Below are 19,552 nucleotides of genomic sequence, written 5' to 3' on the forward strand. Positions count from 1 at the left end.
GAGAGGTAAAACACATGCTTAAGTTTACAGGTGGTCCCATTCTATTCAATAAGGGATTGCATTGAGAATACTGGGCCAAGGCCCTAGATAATAGAGAGTGTTCTTTTGCCTCAAGTATGTACCACCTCACAACTTGAACTTGCAAGGGTGTTAGGAAACTGATCTATTATCTTTCATAACAACATTAAGGTTGAGTGGCAGGAGTTCAACAAGTGAACAGGATAGAAGGAATAATTTGAGAAAAGGAATAAACATGTCCAGAAAATTGTAAGTCATTTAGTATGTCTGGAGCTATGGGTGAATGCAAGAAACTCAGCTAATTAAAGCCTTCTAGCTTTAATACCATGTTACTGAGTCTCAAATTGAACTTTAGGCAATGGGGGAGGGGAGAGAGAGAGTTTTAAAAGGAGAAGGGCATAATTATATTTGCAGGTTTTAAACGTTAAGCCTTGGCAGCAGAAGCAAGAAGAACTACAATACTGCAGCCTGTGAAACGAAAACCACATTCACAGAAAGACAGACAAGATGAAAAGGCAGAGGACTATGTACCAGATGAAGGAACAAGATAAAACCCCAGAAAAACAACTAAATGAAGTGGAGATAGGCAACCTTCCAGGAAAAGAATTCAGAATAATGATAGTGAAGATGTGCCAGGACCTTGGAAAAAGAATGGAGGCAATGATCAGGAAGCTTCAAGAAATGTTCAAAAAAGACCTAGAAGAAGTAAAGAACAAACACCTAGAAGAATTAAAGAACAAACAAACAGAGATGAACAATACAATAACTGAAATGAAAAATACACTAGAAGGAATCAATAGCAGAATAACTGAGGCAGAAGAATGGATAACTGACCTGGAAGACAGAATAGTGCAATGCACTGCTGCGGAACAGAATAAAAAAGAATGAAAAGAAATGAAGACAGCCTAAGAGACCTCTGGGACAACATTAAAAGCACCAATATTCGCATTATAGGGGTCCCAGAAGGAGAAGAGAGAGAGAAAGGATCCAAGAAAATACTGGAAGACATTATAGTCGAAAACTTCCTAACATGGGAAAGGAAATAGCCACCCAAGTCCAGGAAGTGCAGAGAATCCCAGGCAGGATAACCCCAAGGAGAAACACACTGAGACACAGAGTAAGCAAATTGACAAAAATTAAAGACAAAGAAAAATTATTAAAAGTAACAAGGGAAAAATGACAAATAGCATACAAGGGAACTCCCATAAAGTTAAGAGCTGATTTCTCAGCAGAAACTCTACAAGCCAGAAGGGAGTGGCATGATATTTTTAAAGTGATGAAAGGGAAGAACCTAAAACCAAGATTACTCTACCCGGCAAGGATCTCATTCAGATTTGATGGAGAAATCAAATGCTTTACAGACAAGCAAAAGCTAAGAGAATTCAGCACCACCAAAACAGCTCTACAACAAATGCTAAAGGAACTTCTCTAAGTGGGAAACACAAGAGAAGAGAAGGACCTACAAAAACAAACCCAAAACATTTAAGAAAATGGTCATAGGAACATACATATCGATAACTACCTTAAACATGAATGGATTAAATGCTCCAACCAAAAGACACAGGCTTGCTGAATGGATACAAAAACAAGACCCATATATATGCTGTCTACAAGACACCCACTTCAGACCTAAGGACACATACACACTGAAAGTGAGGGGATGGAGAAAGATATTCCATGCAAATGGAAATCAAAAGAAAGCTGGAGTAGCAATACTCATATCAGATAAAATAATTTTAAAATAAAGAATGTTACAAGAGACAAGGAAGGACACTACATAATGATCAAGGGATCAATCCAAGAAGAAGATATAAGAATTATAAATATATATGCACCCAACATAGGAGCACCTCAATACATAAGGCAACTGCTAACAGCTGTAAAACAGGAAATCGACAGTAACACAATAATAGTGGGGGACTTGAACACCTCACTTACACCAATGAACAGATCATCCAGACAGAAAATTAATAAAGAAACACAAGCTTTAAATGACACAATAGACCAGATATATTTAATTGATATTTATAGGACATTTCATCCAAAAACAGCAGATTACACTTTCTTCCCAAGTGCACACGGAACATTCTCCAGGATAGATCACACCTTGGGTCACAAATCAAGCCTCGGTAAATTTAAGAAAATTGAATATCATATCAAGCATCTTTTCCGACCACAACGCTATGAGATTAGAAATAAATTACAGGGGGAAAAAATGTAAAAAACACAAACACATGAAGGCTACACTATATGTTACTAAATAACCAAGAGATCACTGAAGAAATCAAAGAGGAAATCAAAAAATACCTAGAGACAAATGACAATGAAAACACGATGACCCAAACCTATGGGATGCAGGAAAAGCACTCCTAAGAGGGAAGTTTATAGCAATGCAATCCTACCTCAGGAAACAAGAAAAATCTCAAGTAAACAATCTAACCTTACACCTAAAGGAACGAGAGAAAGAAGAACAAATAAAACCCAAAGTTAATAGAAGGAAAGAAATCATAAAGATCAGAGCAGAAAACAATGAAATAGAAACAAAGAAAACAATAGCAAAGATCAATAAAACTAAAAGCTGATTCTTTGAGAAGATAAACAAATTAATAAACCTTTAGCCAGACTTATCAAGAAAAAGAGGGAGAGGACTCAAATCAATAAGATTAGAAATGAAAAAAGAGAAGTTACAACAGACACCACGGAACTACAAAGCATCATAAGAGACTACTACAAGCAACTCTTCGCAAATAAAATGGACAACCTGAAGAAATGGAAAAATTCTTAGAAAAGCACAACCTTCCAAGAATGAACCAGGAAGAAATAGAAAATATGAACAGACCAATCACAAGCACTGAAATTGAAACTGTGATTAAAAATCTTCCAACAAACAAAAGTCCAGGACCAGATGGCTTCACAGGTGAATTCTATCAAACATTTAGAGAAAAGCTAGCACCCATCCTTATCAAACTCTTGCAAAAAATGGCAGAGGAAGGAACACTCCCAAACTCATTCTATGAGGTCACCATCACCCTGTTACCAAAACTAGACAAAGACACTACATAAAAAGAAAATTACAGACCAATATCACTGATGAATATAGATGCAAAAATCCTCAACAAAATACTAGCAAACAGAATCCAACAACACATTAAAAGGATCATACACCATAAGCAAGTGGGATTTATCCCAGGGATGCAAGGATTCTTCAATATACGCAAATCAATCAATGTGATACACCATATTAACAAACTGAAGAAGAAAAACCATATGATAATCTCAATAGATGCAGAAAAAGCTTTTGACAAAATTCAACACCCATTTACGATAAAAACTATCCAGAAAGTGGGCATAGAGGGAAACTACCTCAACATTATAAAGGCCATATTCTTGGATTGGAAGAATCATTATTGTGAAACTGACTATGCTACCCAAGGCAATCTACAGATTCAATGCAATCCCTATCAAATTACCCATGGCAGTTTTTACAGAACTAGAACAAAAAAATCTTAAAATTTGTATGGAGATGCAACAGACCATGAAGAGCCAAGCCAATCTTGAGGGAAAAAAACAGAGCTGGAGGAATCAGACTCCCTGACTTCAGACCATACTACAAAACTACACTAATTGAGACAATATGGTACTGACACAAAAACAGAAATATAGATCAATGGAACAGGATAGAAAGCCCAGAGATAAACCCACGCACCTATGGTCAACTAATCTATGACAAAGGAGGCAAGGATATACAATGGAGAAAAGACAGTCTCTTTAATAAATCATGCTGGAAAAACTGGACAGCTACATGTAAAAGGATGAAATTAGAACACTCCCTAACACCATACACAAAAATAAACTCAAAATGGATTCAAGACCTAAATGTAAGACCGGACACTATAAAACTCTTAGAGGAAAACATAGGCAGAACACTCTATGACATAAATCAAAGCAAGATCCTTTTTGACCCACCTCCTAAAGAAATGGAAATGAAACCAAAAATAAACAAATGGGACCTAATGAAACTTAAAAGCTTTTGCACAGCAAAGGAAACCATAAACAAGATGAGAAGACAACCCTCAGAATGGGAGAAAATATTTGCAAATGAATCAACGGACAAAGGATTAATCTCCAAAATATATAAACAGCTGCTCATGCAGCTCAGTATTAAAAAAACAAACAACCCAATCAAAAAATGGGCAGAAGACCTAAACAGACATCTCTCCAAAGAACACATACAGATGGCCAAGAGCCACATGAAAAGCTGCTCAACACCACTAATTATTAGAGAAATGTAATTGCAAAACTACAATGAGGTATCACCTCACACCAGTTAGAACAGGCATCATCAGCAAATCTACAAACAAATGCTGGAGATGGTGTGGAGAAAAGGGAACGCTCTTCCACTGTTGGTGGGAATGTAAATTGATACAGCCACTATGAAGAACAGTATGGAGGTTCCTTAAAAAACTAAAAATAGAATTACCATATGAACCAGCAACCCCACTACTGGGCATATACCCAGAGAAACCCGTAATTCCAAAAGAGTCATATACCACAATGTTCATTGCAGCACTGTTTACAATAGCCAGGTCATGGAAGCAACCTAAATGCCCATTGACAGACAAATGGATAAAGAAGATGTGGTACATTTATACAATGGAATATTACTCAGCCATAAAAAGGAACAAAATTGGGTCATCTGTAGAGATGTGGATGGACCTAGAGACTGTCTAAGTCAGAAAGAGAAAAACAAATATCATATATTAACACATATATGTGGAATGTAGAAAAATCGTACAGATGAACCGGTTTGCAAGGCAGAAATAAAGACACAGATGTAGAGAACAAACATACGGACACCAAGGGGGGAAAGTGGGGGTGGGTGGTGGTGGGATGAACTGGGAGATTGGGATTGACTTATATACACTAAAATGTGTAAAATTGATAACTAATAAGAACCTGCTGTATAAAAATAAGTAAATAAAATTAAAAAAAAAAAAAGATTATCCCTTGGCAATATGTACAGTGGCTTAGAAGTGGATGAGAAAAGCAGCAGGCTGTTAAGATAGTCTATGGTCTGAATGTTTGTGCCCCCCACCCCAAAACCCATATGTTGAAATCTTAACTCCCAAAGGTGATGATATTAGTAGGTGCGGCCTCTGGGAGGTGATTAAGCCATGAGGGTGGAACCCGCTTGAAAGGGATTAGTGTCCTTACAAAAGAGACTCCAGAGAGCTCCCTAGACCCTTCTGCCATGTGATAATACAATAAGAAGTATGTGACCCAGAAGCCGGCCTCACTCAACCATGCTGGCACCCTAATCTTGGACCACCAGCCTATAGAACCATGAGAAATAAATCTGTTTTTTATAACCTATTAAGTCTGTGGTATTTTGTTATAACAGTCCGAACAAATTAAAACAAATGGAATGCTAGTTCATTAGCAAATATAAAATATGACAGCCTGGACCAGGGAAGCAGCAGTCAGATTAGAAAATAAGGAAAGATTTGAAGGGTTATTTTAGAGGAAGAATGAATGACTTTGGTGATTAATTATTATTATTAATTAGATGTGAGGAGTAACAAAAAGGGCTGAACTTGAGATGGCAACAAGATTTCTGATTTTAGTGACTGGATGATTGAGAATATCATTTTTCCAATGGTAAATACTAAATCTGGCTGAGTTTCCTTTGTTTAGGGAAAGGGGGAATATAGTTTAGGTAGCTCTTAACTTTTAATTTTTTTGATATTCCATTTTATGTAGAGCAATCATTTCTATTTACCACACAATTTAAAGGAAGGAGAGGAGAGAAAAGGGGAATAGAAATGAAAAGAAGAATAGAGAACAAACACCAAACAGTTGGTAAGAAAAAAATGTAAGAGAGGAAGGAAAAATGAAATGACAGAAAAGAGGAAGGGAGAATAAAAAAAAAAAAAGGATTGAGAATATTATGAGAATGCTGTGGAAGAAATCAACATAGAGCTATATGCACCTTCACAGCAAACACGGCACTCACAGACAAGGACACTGACACACACACAGCTCAAGAACATACCTATAAAGAAGAGTAACAGAAATAAGCTCACGAAGAAGTTCCTTTAGACACACTGAGAAACAAAGAAAAGCCAATCACACACAGACATTTTCTCTAGACGACTGCTCCCATATTCTGGCCTTGAGAAATACTGCCATTCTAAAAACTATGTTTGGATTCCTATAAATATAGGTATAAATCACCACTAATGACTCTTAGTCCAAAATAAAAATTTAACCAGAGACCAAATGATCTCCATTCACTTAGCATTGTAATCAGCATTTTTCCATTCAGCTTTATCCACACACTGTCCTAAGGAGTTTTGTTTACAGTTTCTGGAGCTCTTTCCACTACTCATTACCCCGTGATTCCATACAAGGGATTTCTCTTTCTAATCAGCTGGCTTCGCACACTCAAGCTCCTGTAATATGGAATCCCTGGAAGTTCTATGAACATCCTGTGCTTGCCTCACTTCCTTATCTTACCACAAGGAGTTACCTTGGAATGAAATGTCCTTCCCCAACCCTTGTCTTCCAACCTAAATTTTATTTAGTACTCACTATACGCTAGTTCTAGATATAGCCCTGGGAATACAAAGATGAATAGACAGAGACATTGCCCTCAAGTGTCAGCAATGGCATGTGAATAAATACATAGAGTACAATGGATGCTATTTAAAAAGTGATAGTAAGTAGAGTGATGGCACAAGGGAGGAAGTAAACCACGTTGCCTCAGCAAAAGCTTCAAACAGAAAGTCAGGCCTGTGCTAGGTATTTAAGGATGAGTTGACAAAAATGTGGTATATACATGCAATGGAATATTATTTGGCCTTAAAAGGGAAGGAAATTCTGACACATGATACCACATGAATGAACCCTGAAGACATTATGCTAAGTTAAATAAGGCAGTCACAAAAGAGCAAATACTGTATGATTCTACTAATATGAGGTACCTAGGCAAATTCATAAAGACAGAAAGTGGAATGGTGGTTGCCAGGGGCTGGTGGCAGGGGGAAATGGGGAGTTGTTTAATGGGTACAGAATTTCAGTTTTGCACAATGATAAAAGTTCCAGAGAAGGGTGGTGGTAATGGTTGCATAATAATGTGAATGTACTTATTGCCACTGAATTGCACACTTAAAAATGGTTACAATAGTAAATTTTAAGTATATTTTACCACGATTTTTAAAAATGAATCAACATTCACCAGAGGAACAAAGCTAAGAGAAAATTTAAATAAGAATACACGCAAAACCATGAACACGTGAAACAGCATCGCACGAGAGTTCTTAGAAAAATTAATTCTAAGTCAGGGAAAAGAGAAGAACAAAAAGTGATCAGATTGGCGAGATATGCAAGGGCCAGATCAAAAGAAGTCTTGTATCTAAAGATCAAAAACACTTTGTAGGCAATGTTTAAACTTTATCTGATAGTGTGGAAACAATCTGAGCAGAATATTAGAGTTTATAAATATCTCTTTAAATGTTGGCATCCCTCAGGCTCTGCCCTTGCCCCACTTTACTTCTCAATATATACACTCCAACTGTATGTTCTCATCCACTGGATTCAACAGCAATCTATACACAGATGTCAATCACATAGATGTCTCTATCCCCTGGAGCCCCGTATATCAAATCTCCCACTTACCAATTCTGCCTGGGTGTCTCAAAGCACTTCAAAATCAACATGTTTAAAACTGAATTATCTCTCATTTCTACCTTCCCCCATCACTTCTAAGCCCGCTTCTTGTCTTAAAGCTCTATCTAAATAAATGACATACTGTCAAACAAGTCATCCAAGGCAGAAACCGAGACTCTGAACTCCCAGCACCTACCCCTATAGTAGCGGGCACTCAATAAACACTTGTTAAATGATTTGCAGAGCAACAGAGTGGACACTGCAAAACGGGGTGAAGGTTAGTACTGAAGGAAGGAAGGAAACCAATAAAATAGCCCAGGAGAGAAATGAGAAGTCCCTAAACTTGAAAAGGAGTCTAAGAAATTAAGCGGAAGTCATACATTTGACAGGACTACTTAAACAATATATCTGCCAAAAAATGTATAGGCATATTGCTTAAATAATCTAAAATACTTGATACACTTGTATAAGCTAAATAAAATTTTCCCATTCTACATTTCTTTCCTTTCTATTCATTTCCTTTAGAATAATTGAAATATCAGTAAAATTTAGGCAAATCATTCTTTGATCATACAAAAGAAGGGGCCATATGAAAATTTCTGAACAAGTTTATATGTCAATCTTTTTTTAATAATGCCTTCCACATAAATCTACTTCGCAATCAGGCATCTGCTAAATGCTTGAAAACATTTCAAATAAATAAATTGCTTGGAAGTATCCCACAACTCTTTTAGAGTTCTTGAAATGACAATTAGAACCAATAGAGATCATAAAATTCCTGAGCTTAAATGACCTCAGAGGTCTTTTATCTAATACCCTAAATGCTATTTGTTTTTTTTTCACACACACACACTGTATTTTATTTTTACAAGAGATAAATAAACTGACACCAAGCATTGTAAATGGATGACCACAACAAATGCAACAATGATTGCAATTACCAAACACGAAACACACTCATACTATGTCACAGTATTGACATTCAGTCCAGTAATCCTCTACTATAACAGCTCCTTTATTTGCAGTGAAAATTGATTTGTATATTTTTTGCTTCTGAGTCCTTGTGGGAATTTTTTATTTTAATTCAAACAGAAAGTCACAAAAATTATAATCATCCTCATCAGTTCACTCAGTCCCATGTAATTAATTTTTTTTTTCATCTTGATCTTTTGTTAGCACTTTTATGAATTCATCAGTTTTCCATTAGAGTTCTGAAAATGCTTATTCATTCAGTTCAGCAGTATAGTCAGTTACCAGAAACCTGTACTTGTCAGAGTCTTTTCCATGAATTCCTTGAAGATGAAACCCTTTTATAGGAACATTTTTGCAAAAGCATCAGAGTACACCCAGAACTGTCTGTAAATGACAAAAGACTTAAAAATAACCACGGTTAAAGATTTGATGAAAGTTCATAATAATGCAATTGACAAGGAAATTTAGTTATTTCTGAGAGATACATTTTAAAGTAATAACTAGAATTACGACTTATAACATTATACCAGAACATATAAGATTTTTAGAAATTTCATGTAATGTCTGAAACATTTATATTAACATATTTCCATACAAATAACCAAAAGAAAGTTTAGTATTAGTTGTTTTTTATTGGTTTGTATCTCTGGTTTTTTTATACTGCAGGTTCTTATTAGTCATCAATTTTATACACATCAGTGTACACATGTCAATCCCAATCGCCAATTCATCACACCACCATCCCCACCCCACCGCGGTTTTCTCCCCTTGGTGTCCATACGTTTGTTCTCTGCATCTGTGTCTCAACTTCTGCCCTGCAAACCGGTTCATCTGTACCATTTTTCTAGATTCCACATACATGCGTTAATATACGATATTTGTTTTTCTCTTTCTGCTTACTTCACTCTGTATGACAGTCTCTAGATCCATCCACGTCTCAACAAATGACTCAATTTCGTTCTTTTTTATGGCTGAGTAATATTCCATTGTATATATGTACCACACCTTCTTTATCCATTCGTCTGTCAATGGGCATTTAGGTTGCTTCCATGACCTGGCTATTGTAAATAGTGCTGCAATGAACATTGTGGTATATGACTCTTTTTGAATTATGGTTTTCTCTGGGTATATGCCCAGTAGTGGGATTGCTGGATCATATGGTAAGTCTATTTTTAGTTTTTTAAGGAACCTCCATACTGTTCTCCATAGTGGCTGTATCAATTTACATTCCCACCAACAGTGCAAGAGGGTACCCTTTTCTCCACACCCTCTCCAGCATTTGTTGTTTGTAGATTTTCTGATGATGCCCATTCTAACTGGTGTGAGATGATACTTCATTATAGTTTTGATTTCCATTTCTTTAATAATTAGTGATGTTGATCAGCTTTTCATGCGCTTCTTGGCCATCTGTATGTCTTCTTTGGAGAGATGTCTATTTAGGTCTTCTGCCCATTTTTGGATTGGGTTGTTTGTTTCTTTAATATTGAGCTGCATGAGCTGTTTATATATTTTGGAGATTAATCCTTTGTCCGTTGATTCATTTGCAAATATTTTCTCCCATTCTGAGGGTTGTCTTTTCGTCATGTTTATGGTTTCCTTTGCTGTACAAAAGCTTTTAAGTTTCATTAGGTCCCATTTGTTTACTTTTGTTTTTATTTCCATTACTCTAGGAGGTGGATCAAAAAAGATTTTGCTGTGATTTATGTCAAAGAGTGTTCTTCCTATGTTTTCCTCTAAGAGTTTTATAGTGTCCAGTCTTACATTTAGGTCTCGAATCCATTTTGAGTTTATTTTTGTGTATGGTGTTAGAGAGTGTTCTAATTTCATTTTTTACATGTAGCTGTCCAGTTTTCCCAGCACCACTTATTAAAGAGACTGTCTTTTCTCCATTGTACATCTTTGCTTCCTTTGTCATAGATTAGTTGACCATAGGTGCGTGGTTTAATCTCTGGGCTTTCTATCTTGTTCCATTGATCTATGTTTCTGTTTTTGTGTCAGTACCATATTGTCTTGATTACTGTAGCTTTCTAATATAGTCTGAGGTCAGGAAGTCTGATTCCTCCAGCTCCGTTTTTTTTCTTCAAGACTGCTTTGGCTATTCAGGGTCTTTGTGTCTCCATAAAAATTTTAAGATGATTTGTTCTAGTTCCGTAAAAAATGCCATTGGTAATTTGATAGGGATTGCATTGAATCTGTAGATTGCTTTGGGTAGTATAGTCATTTTCACAATATTGATTCTTCCAATCCAAGAGCATGGTATATCTCTCCATCTGTTGGTATCACTTTAATTTCTTTCATCAGTGTCTTATAGTTTTCTGCATACAGGTCTTTTGTCTCCCTAGGTAGGTTTATTCCTAGGTATTTTATTCTTTTTGTTGCAATGGTAAATGGGAGTGTTTCCATAATTTCTATTTCAGATTTTTCATCATTAGTGTATAGGAATGCAAGAGATTTCTGTGCATTAATTTTGTATCCCGCAACTTTACCAAATTCATTGATTAGCTCTAGTAGTTTTCTGGTGGCATTTTTAGGATTCTCTATGTATAGTATCATGTCATCTGCAAACAGTGACAGTTTTACCTCTTGTTTTCCGATTTGTATTCCTTTTATTTCTTTTTCTTCTCTGATTGCCGTAGCTAGGACTTCCAAAACTATGTTGAATAGTAGAGGTGAGAGTGGACATCCTTGTCTCATTCCTGATCTTAGAGGAAATGCTTTCAGTTTTTCACCATTGAGAATAATGTTTGCTGCGGGTTTGTGGTATATGGCCTTTATTATGTTGAGGTAGGTTCCCTCTATGCCCACTTTCTGAAGAGTTTTTATCATAAATGGGTGTTGAATTTTGTCAAAAGCTTTTTCTGCATCTATTGAGATGATCATATGGTTTCCATTCTTCAATTTGTGAATATGGTGTATCACATTGATTGATTTGCATATATTGAAGAATCCTTGCATCCCTGGGATAAATCCCACTTGATCATGGTGTATGATCCTTTTAATGTGTTGTTGGATTCTGTTTGCTAGTATTTTGTTGAGGATTTTTGCATCTAAATTCATCAGTGATATTGGTCTGTAATTTTCTTTTTTTGTAGTATCTTTGTCTAGTTTTGGTATCAGGGTGATGGCCTCATAGAATGAGTTTAGGTGTGTTCCTTCCTCTGCAATTTTTTGGAAGAGTTTGAGAAGGATGGGTGTTAGCTCTTCTCTAAATGTTTGATAGAATTCACCTGTGAAGCCATCTGGTCCTGGACTTTTGTTTGTTGGAAGATTTTTAATCACAGTTTCAATTTCATTACTTGTGATTGGTCTGTTCATATTTTCTGGTTCTTCCTGGTTCAGTCTTGGAAGGTTATACTTTTCTAAGAATTTGTCCATTTCTTCCAGGTTGTCCATTTTATTGGCATAGAGTTGCTTGTAGTAGTCTCTTAGGATGCTTTGTATTTCTGCAGTGTCTGTTGTAACTTCTCCTTTTTCATTTCTAATTTTATTGATTTGAGTCCTCTCCCTCTTTTTCTTGATGAGTCTGGCTAATGGTTTATCAGTTTTGTTCATCTTCTCAAAGAACCAGCTTTTAGTTTTATTGATCTTTGCTATTGTTTTCTTTGTTTGTATTTCATTTATTTCTGTTCTGGTCTTTATGATTTCTTTCCTTCTGCTAACTTTGTGTTTTGTTTGTTCTTCTTTCTCTAGTTCCTTTAGGTGTAAGGTTGGATTGTTTACTTGAGATTTTTCTTGTTTCTTGAGGTAGGCTTGTATAGCTGTAAATTTCCCTCTTAGAACTGCTTTTGCTGCATCCCATAGGTTTTGGAATCTCGTGTTTTCATTGTCATTTGTCTCTAGGTATTTTTTGATTTCCTCTTTGATTTCTTCAGTGATCTCTTGGTTATTTAGTAACATATTGTTTAGCCTCCATGTGTTTGTGTTTTTTACTTTTTTTTCCCTGTAATTCATTTCTAATATCATAGCATTATCAGAAAAGATGCTTGATATGATTTCAATTTTCTTAAATTTGCTGAGGCTTGATTTGTGACCCAAGATGTGATCCTAAATGCTATTTCAACACTTATAATAGCAGACAACTCACTACCTCATTAAGCAGTTCAGTTAAACTTCTAACAAATTTCTTTCATAATGAGCCAAAGCTTCCCACATAATAACATTTCAAATATTTGACATCCATGATTATGTATGCTGCAACCAAACTAATAATATTCTATTGATCCAGCAATCCTAGTTTTCAGTATATATCCAAAGAAGTTGAAATTAGGATTCGACTGATCCTGTTGAACCAGGATTCAACTGATACCCTGTGGGTATCTGATCTAAAGATACCCACATTCCCATGTTCACTGCAGCATTATGCACAACAGCCAAGACATGGAAACAACCTAAATGTTCTGCAATGGATGAATGGATAAAAAATGTGGTATATATAAGATGGAATATTATTCAGCCTTGAAAAAGAAGGAAATCCTGTTTATGCTGTTCAATGGGAAGGTTAACTCTCACTTAACTGCTTCTCTTTTCTTCTCTGTTTACCCAGGCAGCATGATACAGGGGAAAGACCTTTGGACAGAAAGACTGGAAATGTATTTTTGAGGTTTTTTAACTCCCTGAGTGAACTTTGTGCTTTAGTTTCTTCTTGTGAGGTGAGGAAAACAGTCTAGAATGTTTCCTAAGGTATTCTCCAATTCCACCCCATAGTCTGTATTATACCAACAATGCAATTTAAGCATATTTACTGTAGGTTCAAATCATATGGGGAGAAGGAGAAGCAGAGTTCAGGAGAAGAGGAAAAGATATTTCAAAAGAAGAAAACTAAATGGGTGTGAAGAATGGAATCAAGAAATTCACAATACAAAATACTAAAATTACAAGACAATTCCACTTACAAATGATTGTTCTATGCCAAATATGGTGAAAAAAATTCCAGAAGATGAAGGAAACACTTTACCTGATATTTAGTAGCTTCAATGCATTTAGCAGCACTCCTCTTTTTACATCATAGTCTATTTTCTGATCAGTTCCAAAGCTTGGAGCTCGATTGATCTGAAATTTACAAAGAAAACAATGAGTAAACAAATGTTGGTAGGTCAATAAATATGCAGTACAAATTTGTTAATTTAATGTGGGATCCCCAACCAGTAGAAAGACTCTACAATAAATATCAAAGCACTATACAGTAGATGACCCGGTCACCACTGCCACACCTCCCTTCCCCAACACCTTAAGTCAAGGAGTTGCAAGGAATTGACTGTCATCACTGCCCCTTCCCCCTGCTGCCTTAGCTCCAGATTTTCAGTCAGCATATCGGCCCTCTCCCTCCTCTCCACTCTCTCCAATCTATTACCCCATGAACTCTAGGTCTTAACTTTAGGAAGTTAAAGTGACTCATCCAGACAAAAAGGTTGGAGGACCAGTAATAACAATAACAATAATAAAAATGGAACAAAAAATAATAGGGATATTACCACTATAGTAATAATTATATTCATGTATGTATTTCCCATATTGAAATTATCAGTGCCCTCTTTTCACTGCTTTCAGACCTTCTGGATGAATATGTCTACTGTTGCCTGAAAAATAAATTTTATTTCTTTCTACCTGGGTCAGACAATAATTCATCAATTTTCATTTCATTTCATTGAAATTACTCAGAGGATACCATTAAAGGTAGCTGCAAACTAACCTCTATGAGCTTTTCTAACTGTTTAAGGACTCATGGGAATAACTGAGCCATTTGTGGTTGTTCTTCTTCCCCACATCATTTCTAGGATTTCACTAAGAAGAAAAATAAGAAGTAACTACATATACCCTGAAATCTAGTGTACAATATATTACCACTTCAAGAGCTGGAGTGTTTGTTTTTGTCTTTGTTGTTGTTGGGTTTTATTGTTGTTGTTGTTGTTGTTATGAAAATGTAATTGGGATAGCAGATGTTTAAGAAAATTACTTACTCAAATAACTCAACTAGTGAGAACACTGCTGAGTTCAAAACTACAGCTTAGCTTAATGACCACCAACTAACTCCACAGGCTATCTCAAAAAACATGCATGCTACTCCTCATAGAGGAGGGTCATCTTATTCAAAACCATCACCACAAAAGACAAGATAAGTGACAGCATGCATTTTGCAACTGGCAGCTGAAGGAAATGCCACATTACACTTAAGAAATCATCCAGGAATACAAATACCTCTAATTATAAATGTGGCACAAGATCACTGCAGAAAAATTAGAAACAGAAGCCAAACAAACAACAGAAAGATCACCTGCAATTCCACTACCTTGTGTCTTGTTAATCATTTGATAAATGGTGTTCCAGATATTTGCTATGTATACATTTTATAATATTCATTTTGCCTTCCAAATATATCTCTATACTAAATATACTATTTTATAATCCAAGGTTTTCTCTTAACAATGTATTGTGAAAATCTTTCATGTCATCATTTTGATGGTTACCTGGTATTCCTTGTATAGAATTATGGCAAACTGTATTTTTTTCAATAGAGAAATGCCTTACTATATTATGCCTTTGCTGACTTCTGATTTAGAAGGTGATGAACATATTCTTGTCTGTGTGATGTGGTCTCAAGGGGAAGAGAATAGCTTGGTAATTGCAAGAACATCCATTTATTCCAGGTAAATTTGAAAAAGGAAGTTTATTAATCTACTACTTCAAAGCTCCAAGTATTTCCTCTTACAAGTGCAGAGAAAGGGTAAAGTAATATTTTTATGAAATAAAATATTTCATATTTTATATGAAAAAAGTTTCAACCATTCAATACTGATTCAAATCTCTGGAATTTGCAAAACAAAGACAGTTCTGCTACTACATGTAACAGGATTATTTAAAAAAAAACATTTTTGAACTGATGATTAAGTGGTTTACTGAAATGTTATCTATCTTTATAGAATTCCTTAGTGCTTCATTCTAAAACCGCAGTCTGGAATTCTGCCAAGCATATCCCTCCTCCAGGATGGTAGGCAGTCTTGGTACAACATAATCTCAGACCCTCTCTCTTTTCTATTTCAGATTCTTCACTCTACTCTCATGTAAGAGAAATTGGTCTATCAAGAAATGTACCTACACATCAAATAAACTAATACATGGAAAGGTAGAAAAACTTAATTCAATTAACATTTTGGATTTTTTTTTAAGTTTTATGAGAAAGGTAAAGAAAAAAATAAAAGAAAAACCACAAATGGCTGACAGAAGAAATGCTGAAAATTAGGGTTCCATCCAGCCCAAGTTCTACTCTGTAACATGGATGGCTTCTTTGGTTCTCATTTCCTAACCCAATTGTAAAACAAACAAAACCCACAAGTGTTACAATCTTAAAGCTCAGCAGCTTGTAAATGCGTGCAAAAAGGAAAATTATTAGAAAGCAAATTAAATTAATAAATACTATTTATTAACCATCCAAATCACAGTTTTATTATCAATATAAGCACAATCATTTCATGCACACATAAAAGTTTCCATAATAGATTCTGTGCTCCTAAATTAGTGCTGTTTCCTCTGGCCAGTAACTTCTCCCAGCCCCAACCCCTACCCCACTTTCTACCGCCTTAAATACTCTGCTCAGGTTTTCCCTCTTCTGCAAAGACTTTTTTTTAAACTCTCAAATATACACATGTACACAGAGAGATTAATCACTCTGTTTGTGCTGGCTCCTTATTCCCTACTTATACTTGTAAATACTACCATAAACACATATCTGAGTCCCCACTAGACCAGGACAACCTTATTTTTCTTCTATCTCCACCATCTGGCCCAATGATTTGTTGAAATTAATTCAAGGATACTTAAAATATTAGCATTATATTTATACTCCACTCAATTTCCATGTTTTTCCCTAAAAATGTTTTCTATGATTGAAAATTTCTGCAATTTGCCACTAAGAATCATTGCCTGCAATTATTCCAGTTAACTAAAAGTTAACATGCTCAGAGGCACTCTCTACCTAATTCCACTTGATGGCGCCAAAAGGTTTTTACCAATGTATATTAGAAGTACTATGATTGCAGCTGGGAGAAAATACAAAGGAAGATCTAAGTAAGATTCTTTTAACTGTTTTGATATAATAAATGTTCATTACCCACAGCTGTTGGTTATTGTGGAGTTTTTAAATGGTTATGATTGATCTGAAAATGATGAAAGAATGAATAGAAAATGAAGTTATATTGTGGAGTTTTTTAGTGGTTCTTATTGATCTGGAAATGATGGAGAAAATAAAGTATAAAGAAACATGAATGTAAACAATGGTATTTTTGAGCCTTTAAAAAATACACAACCATTTAGTCAATTCTGATCTACCAAGCTAATGGTAAGCTCCAGTTAAGCAAGTGCTTTTAAAAACAGGTAAATAAGATATCTATAAAATCATTATTCCTTGCTATCCTTTCAGTTCTACTTCATGCATGCTGCCTTCACTTCTTTCCCACCCCATCAAGGCTAAAAGACAAGCAGCAGGGGCAGAAAAAAAATACAGGTAAAAACAGGAAAGGAAAGTAACAACAGGAAAACAGCAAAAATAAAGGAAGAAAATGTTGGGCCTTAGGTGAAGGGCCATAGTCCAGAGCCAAGTGCTTTCATATCCAAGGAACAGAGGAAGCAAAATGATAAGCAAAATTCTTCACATTTATCATATGTCTAGGACACAGGCAGAAGCAAAATTTGAATACCTGACAGAACTGTATTTGTTTGGAAATATAATACACATTATTTGCTCATAGTAGATTCAATACACACACAAATGAAACCAGTAGCCCTCAAACTGGAAAAGTGTTCTTTCCTAAATATATATTTTGAATGTCTTGATCTCACCTATCACTCATTCAATCTGCTTTTGCAAACCTTGATATTACAGATGTAACTTCTAACTTCTAAATCATTAACAATAAAAGAGATAACCAACTTAAAAGGACAGGTAGTTGTTGATGATATCTTCTATAGTAATATTTTCCTTAAAATGTAACTAATCTAGTAAACACTGTTTAGGTAGGTGTTATTTTCTTGACAAAGTTTCCTAAACACAGTATTCTGTGGCCATGTGATCTATGACCATGGAGCTCGATGATCAGAGTCACATGCTCTATGATCAGGGAACTTAGGGGAATTGCTGGATGTGTTACTGTGTGGCTTCTAAGGTTTCTTCTGTATACAATATAAATACAAACATGACTGAAAAGGTATAAAAATCTTAGATGTCATTTTTATTTTTCCTTTATATTATTCTATATTTTCCAAATGATCTTTTATAATGGAAGAAAAATAATGACGACTCTGACCAAACCAGGGTCTGGCAGCAAACCCAAAGGCACAGTTGACAGGCTAGACATGAGGAGAGCCTCAGGCACATAATATGGCCTTAAAGGAGAATTCATGTCACCTGGGGTGTTAAGTATTAACTACTGATTAATGAACTAATTGGAGCCTCTCTCCTCTTGGAGAGTTTGAAAGGGAGACACACTGAACCCAGGGAGCTACAGTTCTGCAGCCTAGGCACCCACAGAGAGGAAAGACAACAACCACAAGTCACGAAGTGGTAGAGCTGTGAGGCTGAGAAAATAGTGGAGAGAGTAAACAAAAAATCAGTAAAAGCAGATTCATGCGTATATGCAAAATGCCTAACCTAGAAATTCACCCAGTGCTAATTTGGGAAAAGTAAAATCAAATATACTGACCCACTCTCGGAACTGTTCTATTCCCCGAATGCTCATTCTCTTCCTCCCACATACTCTATTCAGGCTTCTTTCTGCTCAGTTAATGAAACAACTGTGCCAAGTACACATGTAAAAAACATTTGTTTTAGTACACAAGAATACGGATCACAGGGGCCCTGAACCAAGATGGCAGAGTAGAAGGATGTGCTCTCACTCCCTCTTGTGAGAACGCAAGAATCACAACTAGCTGCTGGACACTCATCAACAGGAAGACACTGGAACTCACCAAAAAAGATACCTCACATCCAAAGACAAAGGAGAAGCCACAATGAGATGGTAGGAGGGACGCAATCACAGTAAAATCAAATCCCATAACAGCTGGTGGGTGACTCACAGACTGGAGAACAATTATACCACAGAAGTCCACCCACTGGAGTGAAGGTTCTGAGCCCCACGTCAGGCTTCCCAACCTGGGGGTCGGGCAATGGGAGGAGAAATTCCTACAGAATCAGACTTTGAAGGCTAGTGGGATTTGATTGCAGGACTTAAACAGGACTGGGGGAAACAGAGACTCCACTCTTGGAGGGCACACACAAAGTAGTGTGTGCATCACGACCCAGGGGAAGGAGCAGGGACCCCATAGGAGACTGAACCAGACCTACCTGCCAGTGTTGGAGGGTCTCCTGCAGAGGCGGGGGGTGGCTGTGGCTCACTGTGGGGACAAGGACACTGGCAGCAGAAGTTCCGGGAAGGACTGCTTGGCGTGAGCCCTCCCAGAGTCTGCCATTAGCCACACCAAAGAGCCAAGGTAGTCTCCAGGGTTGGGTTGCCTCAGGCCAAACAACCAACAGGTAGGGAACCCAGCCCCACACATCAGCAGTCAGGCAAATTAAAGTTGTACTAAGCTCTGCACACCAGAGCAAGAGTCAACTCTACCCACCACCAGTCCCTCCCATCAGGAAAATTGCACAAGCCTCTTAGATAGCCTCATCCACCAGAGGGTAGACAGCAGAAGTAAGAACGACAATCCTGCAGCCTGCAGAACAAAAACCACATTCACAGAAAGACAGACAAGATGAAAAGGCAGAGGGCTATGTCCCACATGAAGGAACAAGATAAAACCCCAGAAAAACAACTAAATGAAGTGCAGATAGGCAACCTTCCAGAAGAAGAATTCAGAATAATGATAGTGAAGATGATCCAGGACCTCAGAAAAAGAATGG

General features: G+C 36.5%; 1 protein-coding gene across 1 annotated transcript in view; it reads right to left on the reverse strand.

Moving 5' to 3' along the window:
* The window catches only part of TTLL7 (tubulin tyrosine ligase like 7), a 153,955-nt gene that overhangs the window by 51,517 nt on the left and 82,886 nt on the right, over positions 1–19,552 (reverse strand). The window contains exon 10 of the mRNA XM_057553568.1: positions 13,613–13,707. Within this exon, the coding sequence (XP_057409551.1) occupies positions 13,613–13,707 (95 nt within the window). The remainder of the gene's footprint in view (positions 1–13,612; positions 13,708–19,552) is intronic.

The sequence above is a fragment of the Balaenoptera acutorostrata genome, chromosome 1, assembly GCF_949987535.1.
Source record: "Balaenoptera acutorostrata chromosome 1, mBalAcu1.1, whole genome shotgun sequence".
Taxonomy (NCBI): domain Eukaryota; kingdom Metazoa; phylum Chordata; class Mammalia; order Artiodactyla; family Balaenopteridae; genus Balaenoptera; species Balaenoptera acutorostrata.